The sequence below is a fragment of the Solanum pennellii genome, chromosome 1, assembly GCF_001406875.1.
Source record: "Solanum pennellii chromosome 1, SPENNV200".
NCBI lineage: Eukaryota > Viridiplantae > Streptophyta > Magnoliopsida > Solanales > Solanaceae > Solanum > Solanum pennellii.
In genome coordinates this window covers 90,640,246-90,648,208 of record NC_028637.1, presented here as the reverse complement: position 1 = coordinate 90,648,208, position 7,963 = coordinate 90,640,246, and the positions used below count along the sequence as shown (strand labels likewise).

The window sequence follows — 7,963 nt, the reverse complement described above, 5'->3', positions numbered from 1 at the left end:
AATCAGTATTCATCCCTTAGTTTATCAGCCTATATTATAAGATGGCTGATCATTGAATGGTAAAAGTTAAAAAAAAAGAAGACGACAAAAATAGAGTCGTTTACTGCAGAAGTAGTAGTTGAGCATATTAGACAGGAAATAACTCAGAAACTAGAACAATAAGCAGCTGGAGGGATCTCTCGCTGTCCAAGCCACTATCATGCATAGTATTTATTTTAAGTTTCATTTATCTAAACTATGATAGTTTACCACCTTTCATATGGCTAGCACAGACCAACTAACTGATTAAGTAAAAGTTAACCAGTTAGTAAAACGAGTATTTGGCAGACAAAAGATGTTATATGTAGCATTCTGGGGCACTTTCATGGCAAAATATGCAATATGTACCTTGCCTTCTACCTTTCTCATAAACAATATACACGCAGTGTAGCTGGGGCATGACAGCATGTGTACTACAAAAAGATGTTTGAAACCTGATTGAATAAACTCCAATCCTTAAACTGTAGGTTATGGGTTTGCAAAATACCAAAAGAAGTAAACATCACCGAAGACTAAATGCTTAAGGCTTGAAAGAAATGCTTAAAGCTCTTATATTCTGTCTTCTTTACATATGCTTTTGTGGCTTTAAGTAGAATTTTAAAATTTAGTAGTCCTTATTGATTTTTAATAGGCTATCCTTGGTGGTAAAGTTGAGGTACCAACTCTATGTGGAAAGACAAATATACAGGTATGGCGTTTTATACTGGGTTTATCTATCTTTTAATATTTTTTTATTTATTTTAATATCATGGCGTGATAATAAATTTGAATTTCCATTAGTATAGTGAATTATGTGTCACCTTGATATTGGATGTGTGTTCAATTTCTTTTCCATTTTGATTGTTGATCTTTCAATCATCTTTTGACTGAATGGTGGTGATTTTGTTGTCTGCACCCAAGGTTGTGGCCTGCTTTATTATTTGCTCAAACTCTTGGGGTTTACAGGGTTTAAACAGTAAAGTCTACATGCTCTGATTATATCATAATTATAAGAAGAAAGTCAATCTAATTGATCCTAACAGATGCATACCATATTTACAAGATCCTAATCATATCTACAAGATCCTAACAATTTTAATATATTAATTTTACCCCATTTGGAAACTTGAAAAAGAGTTTTCGGGTCTTGATAGGGGTGTCAAATGGGCTGGTTGGGTTGAAATTGGAGTTATTAAAATGAGTTGAAATAGAAATCGGGCTGGGTTTTGACCCGCCCAAGTCTACTTTGGGCTCAAATGGGCTAAAAAACAGGTCGGGTCTTGAGCCACCCAATTTGACCCATTTAATCTCAATAATTTTAGTATAGTGATATTTAACTTTTATAATCACAATTTGAATTTCAACTCAAGATTTTTTTTTTTAAAAGTAACAAATTGATAAATAAATCCTAAAAGATATTAAATAGATAATAATTCATACCTTCAATATAGGAACATATCTAAAAGAATTTTAAAACGGGTTGAAATTGGAGATTGAATTGGACTCAATAGAGGATTCTTTTAAAATGGGTTAGACTTGAATGAGTTGAGATTGAACCCAATTTAAATTATCTTGAGCCCAACCCTTCAAATTCTGGGCGGGTTACCTATGTTTGAGTTCATTTTTGACACCCCTAGGTCTTGAGTTAGACTCTCAAGTCTCAACAAGAAAGTGCTGTTCTACAAAATCCATGGATGGAAATTTTTCCTTACAAAAAGAGGTAGTGATGTTTTCGCAAAAGACAAACCTAACACCAATTCTCCTAAAACAGAGAGCCATTTCATTCCATCCATAGTTTTCTGAAAATTAACAAAAACTTCTATTTTTAAAAAATAAAGTAATTGAAAACCAGTTCTTGTTGAACAAAAACAAATTGTTTTCTAATCCAAACTAAAGAGGGGAGATGAGATGAAAGATTGTTAGTGAAGCTACTTGAATGCTTGTAAACAAGCTTGGACTTGGCGTTGGGATTGAACATCAATTAAAAGACATTTCCATCTCTTCTGTTAGGCCTTTTTTCAGTTGTGGAAGTTGCTTTACTGTTTCATATGTAGCCCGAAAAATCAGCAGCATTCAAGTGCTTGCCCCTTGGTGTTTTTTTTCATATCATGTGCTAGAACCATTGAACTCCCTCTTTTACCAATCCTTACTGCTATTTTCTATTTCTGGTCTTTTTAGGTACCCAAGGGTGTTCAGCCTGGACAACTTGTGGTACTCCGAGGCAAAGGTATCATAGCTTTAGTTACAGTGGATTCTAATCTGTTTAATATGCTTCCTTCTGAGCAATCAGACTTGTTGTCTGTCATACTTAGGTTTGCCAAAGAGTGGATTTCTGGTGAACCATGGAGATCAATATGTGCGGTTCCGTATTGACTTTCCAACGTATGTTTCTCTCTCACCTTTCCAGATCATTTTTATCCTAAATCAATTATTACAGTTCACTGAACTCATTAGAAAATTAGGCAAAATTGACAATATTAACAATTGCATTGCTTAGAGGAAATACCAAATGTCTTTAATTGGGTTTTAAGCTAATAAACTCAAAGATGCTACCTGAACTGATTTATATTAAGTCAAGCACCAAATGAGCCACTCTTGCATCCTCATGGGAAATGAGAACAGGTAGAAAATGCTACAAGTGACTTCAAAAAGGATCATTGATCTGATGTACAAGAATAATTTGTGTGAACTCATCCAATCTTTCAAATCATTGCTATGGCATGTGTTCATACAAGTAAATAGATATTTTGTTTGGGATCATGAACATTCCCCAGGTAATTGCACCATTAATATCTCCGAGAGATTCCTTTGTGAAGTGCGAACTGCTTATCTTTATTCAAATTCTGCAGATGTTTAGGAATTAGGGATAGTAGGAATTACTCATGTGAGCATTAAGGAAATTGGTGTTTAGTTTATAACCGGTTAGTAATGTGTCAAAATGAGAGGAAGGGAGATTCATTCTCTTAACCAGTGCGTTGACTCAATCCTTGAGTGATCTGCTGAATAAAATCTGAAATCAAGCTTTCCTGATCTGAGCTGGTAAGAAACCTTGTATCACCAAATGAACTTTAAACAAGCAATACCTATTTGTTAGGTATGAAAATATCTGGGAGTCGAATTATACATTGAATGCATCTACAGGTTTATAATCACTTGGTGTTTTCTTTTGTTTTGTTACTGTTACATTTATTGATACATTTTACTTTTTCTGAAATATTGTTATTTGGGTTTGAACCAATCTGGTATCAGTAGTTACTAGGTGTTGGTAATATTGAGGTACTGATAGATGTGTGTTAAGGCATATAAATCCTCATTATGGGGTTAGGCACTAGTTGTCTACTTAAAATGGTTTTGCAATTGGTCCAAAGGGCTGCCCTAGATGAATTTCAGTCACGCAAAAAAAGGTTTTATTGATTATTAGACTTGGGGACCGTTTGGCCATGTAAGTGTAGTCATGAAATGAGATGAAGTTGAAGTTCTGTTTGGACATGCAATTTGGATTTTTCTGTTGTTTTTTTTTACCCATAAACATAAAAACTTCACAAGGTGTGAAAATTATCAAAATTGCCCCAATCTTTATACAATCTTACCAAATAAGCAAAAATTCATAAAAGTATAACACACTACGACAAAGTTTTTTCTAAAAAAATACAACATTTATTGATTGAACTTTAGTCAAATAAAAAAGTGGAGTTGTAGTGTACTGACTCTTTAATATAACATTGTGATAGTGTACTACCTAATACTTGCCTACCAACAAAAATAACATTTTTGTAAAGAAATACTAAAGAGATATGTGACAGACACGAGATAGCTTTGTGTAAACAAATAATATTTACCAAAGAGACATGTGATGGAAATGATATAACCTATAATTTTGTGTACATATGCAATAAATGATTGCTAGATATGGAATTGTGTTTTTTTACAAATATAAACTTGTGGGTCATTTTTGTATTTAAAACCAGACGTGGTTGCTCGTGCGCGCACGGGCCCAATATGTATTGGGTAATAACTATCACAAATATTGATAATTATGACAATTGGGAAAAAGTTAGTAATATTTTGACACATTTTTTTACCCATTGCACTGTTATTCTGTTTACATATTTATACAAAAATAGCAGAATAAATAATGATGGTTGTCATCTTGATGTAACAGTGTAGTTGATAAAATACCTGCAGTTAGAAGAAGTGTTTTTTAGCTGTGGATGTGCAGCGAGTAAGAATGGAGTATGGTTGATAGTATGGTTGATAGTGAACTACCTTGTTAGTTAAAGCATCATGAATCTTCTTGTTCAACATTATTCCAGCTTTTCATAATAGGCAGTGCATGTGCAATAACGTAGAAAGCTGAGGTTTACGTTGCTGCAAAAACTTTGAAAAATCAAATGTGAGAATAGGAATAGAAGATTATTCTAGCAATGTAGCAGTATAATTAAGTGAAGAGACACTGTACATATGAAGCATAAAAAGTAATTGACATAACGGATGACAATTATCCAGTTTTAAGATAATTCTTTATGTTGTTAAGTTATTGTACAGTTGTGCTTGGAGAAATAGTGTGTTAGAACTTTAAATTTCTTATAGTAAGAAATTGACGATGTTCCAACAAAGTTGAATAATAACTAAAACCTTTATATGAGATGAGGTCAGCGGGGGCGAGGAATTACGAAACAATTTGATCCTTCAGCCATTTTAATTTTATAACATAGATAAGAAAAATATTATTGCCTCTTTGAAATTCATCTTTAAAAGAAAAGATCAAAGACCAAGCAGAGGGGAAGAGGGGAATAGTGAAAGAAGAGAAGTTGAAAATTTCTATTACCAACAAATTAAGGTGTATTTGTGGTTGCCCATTTTTTTCCGAAGGTGTAGTTATGGTTGTCCATTTTATTTCAAAGCATTTGACGTAATGCCACGAAGTTTCCAGGAATGCTTGTATCTTCTTTGAATAGTCTGATGTACGAACGATATCATCTTAGCAAGTGATAGAGATTTCTTTTTCCCCACACTGAAGATAAACTTTTCAAGAATCTTATTATTAAATGAAAAAATTGTTAGCCCTTCTCCTACGAGTGAGCAACACATATAAGAAGAAAAAAAGAGGAAAAAGAAGAAAGGAGGAAGAGGTAGTGAAAGACATATCTTTTAGTCTCTTTTATTAGGTGATCTGATGACTGTTCTGAATTTACTGCTGGAAGGCTTGAGTTTTATTCACTTACAAAAGTGAAGGAAGTTGAACAAACTTGAGAACAATATCACAATAAGACAAAAGGAAACCTGAAAGAGAGCAATCAGAAATAGCAGATTAGTTTAGATAATTGTAGGAAAGCTTAAAAATAAAAACTGAACAATGTTTAGCATCGTTTCAGTCACACTTGGTTGGTTCCGTACAAATTTTTATCAAGAGCAGATCTAGTAAGTCTGTTGCGCAAAGTTATTCGACCAACTCTAAGAACTAAAAGTTCTGTTGTGTACTTGTGTTAATGCAAGTCGGTAGGTCCTTCAATCATCGAGCACACTATTCACTTCCAAGACTACTAACTATTAGTACGACAGAGAGATTAATGCTATGAATGAACCTTTTTATCCAATTTCTTCTGGGGCAATATCTAAACAAGAGGTATAGCTTGTTTAAGATTGTCTACACATATGTGTGAAAAGTGAAAACTAATTTCTGGAATTTTATATGCTCTCATCAAAACATAGTTGATATCAGGTCATTGCTCAAATATGGATGGTACTTTAAGGAATTCTTGGGTTAGCTGGTTTTTTAGATGTATTAGTGAGTTCTGAAATGTGCTAATTCTCTAGTTATTTATTTAAAACGTCTCAATTCCATCGTCATTATTGTTATAGGCAGGGCACGACTTTAATATTGCACTTGCACTTGGTGGATCTTTATTCACCTACTTCTTCTTAGCTCAACCATTAAAGATAATATCACTATCTTTCACAATCTTCTGAACAATTCTTTTGTACAGTATCAAAATGTGAACAACTCCGATATAAAAACTATGGGAAGATTGAAAGAGTGAATGTTTTGGCTATATCAAATACCAATTTGATTCTCCTAATTCAATAACTAAGTAAATTGTTGGCGAGACACAGAAGTAAGGACTGCAATAGGGAGAAACGAGAGAGAAGGCAAGTGCGCATATTGTAGTTTATGATGTTGCAGTCCTCAAAAGTTTACTACAAACGGATTTGTATTGGCATCCTATAAGCTTAGCAGTCAATGAAATAAAAATGTAAGTTATTCATCGTTCACTCCGGTTGACGATTGAAAGCTTATATTTGGCTAAGTCAATATGTAGATGTTTATAGTTGGGGTAAGAGATTTGTGCGGAAGACTTGTAACAAAGTGAAATAATGAAGCATGATGAAAGATAGTTGTAATTACCTGGTTTTTGTTATATCTTGTTGCAGTAGTATGAATTTTGGGTGAATCAGTTTTTTAAATAGAATTCATTTCTTTTCTTTTTATGCTTTTATGACATACCAAGGTTCTTGCAAGGATTATAAAACCTATGTTGCCCTAGTAGTACTATAGTTTATTTGGTTCAAGTATTAGTGCAGAGATGCTAAATTTTAGGTCTCTATGATTCTGCATAATTACAACAATTAGAATTCCATATGTTATTAGTATAAGACTTCATCTCCACCAGTGAAAAGTTCTAATGTTTCATATGATAGTAAATAAGTGTTAGATGACGGAGACCATAGCCGACAAAGCTATTGTCGAAGTGCTAGTTAAGTTAAGTTTGATGTTTCTCTCAAAACTCTCTAATAAACATGAATGCTAACTAAGATAGCTAAATCACAATATGCTCCTACAAATAGAGATTCACAACCTGCAATTTCAAATTAAAAGCAGAAACAAAGTGAAGAAAACTAAATCTAATAGCAAAGCTTTATAAATCTATTCAGCCAAATGTACGGTTCTTTGAAAATTAATTTGTCATATTGTTGGCCTTAATTTCGATTCTTCTAAAATTCAAAGTTCATTGAATTTAATATAAAACGAAAGCATTGTAAATATATTCAGAACATATGAAGATTAAAAATTAAAGATTTCGAATACAAAAATTGAGGAGGGAGATGAAGAAGTGAGAGATTTTTTACCTTAAAGTTGCAGTTGGAGAAGATGGAAGGGAAAAAGTTTTGAAGGCAAATGCTTTTGTCTGCCTCTTCATCTTCAATGGCGGAGAACAATAGGAAAACACGCATGGATGCCACGCATAATGAAGCTGGCTACACAACCACGTGGAATGAGATGAAGATAGGGCAACAAATTGAGATGATGGAAATACCCTCAATTGATAAGAAAATTTACCATTAACAGACATGTTCATACCTGATGTCCTACTCACTCTTCTAATATAGTAGAAAATGTGAAATCATGATATGAAATTCCCAAATCAAGCTTTCTGGAGAATTTGACAAAGTAGATCAAGTATTATGGATGAAGGTAGTAGCTTATCAGAAGAAATTCTTCTGACCAAACATTTTTCATTTATTTTTCTATTTTTATGTTGCTCATGAACTTCCACTAGAGTTTGCTGCATAAATTTCACAGATGCTCTTTTTTCTTCTTTTTTTGTAGAGCATTGAATGAACGGCAGCGTGCTATAATGGAAGAATTTGCACAGGAGGAAGTTGTTAATGGAGATTACATGGATGGAGAAGTAAATTTGTAAGTTTTATTCTTTATTGTCTTTGAAGGCATGACATGACTCTGATCCGTCAGTAGTATTTGCTTACTCAGCTTTCTTTGAACTTTTTTGTTAACTAATTTAAGAAGACTATAACTGGAAAATTTGTGCTATCTTTGATGCATGTGAATGTTCCCATGAATATTTGAGAAGTTCACCACAAGTACATACTGTTAATAGTCAATTGAAATAATTTACAATAAGTTATTTTCTAGCCCCCCCCCCCC

The 7,963-nt window shown here is 33.2% G+C and overlaps 1 protein-coding gene across 10 annotated transcripts in view; it reads left to right on the top strand.

Annotated features, from left to right (window-relative positions):
* LOC107005134 (chaperone protein dnaJ 1, mitochondrial) overlaps nucleotides 1-7,963 on the top strand; it is a 22,919-nt gene that overhangs the window by 13,001 nt on the left and 1,955 nt on the right. For 7 of the 10 annotated variants that reach the window (XR_001454893.2, XR_001454891.2, XM_015203719.2 and 4 more), the window contains exons 16-19: nucleotides 671-727; nucleotides 2,197-2,245; nucleotides 2,331-2,400; nucleotides 7,628-7,717. Coding sequence is in view for 7 of the 10 variants with exons in the window: in XM_015203719.2 (XP_015059205.1) it covers nucleotides 671-727; nucleotides 2,197-2,245; nucleotides 2,331-2,400; nucleotides 7,628-7,717 (266 nt within the window). In the remaining 3 variants the exon portion in view is untranslated. Of the gene's footprint in view, nucleotides 1-650; nucleotides 728-2,196; nucleotides 2,246-2,330; nucleotides 2,401-7,153; nucleotides 7,493-7,627; nucleotides 7,723-7,963 lie in introns of those variants that run through there. The other 3 variants (XR_003576928.1, XM_015204166.2, XM_027914810.1) reach the window with 3 other exon arrangements.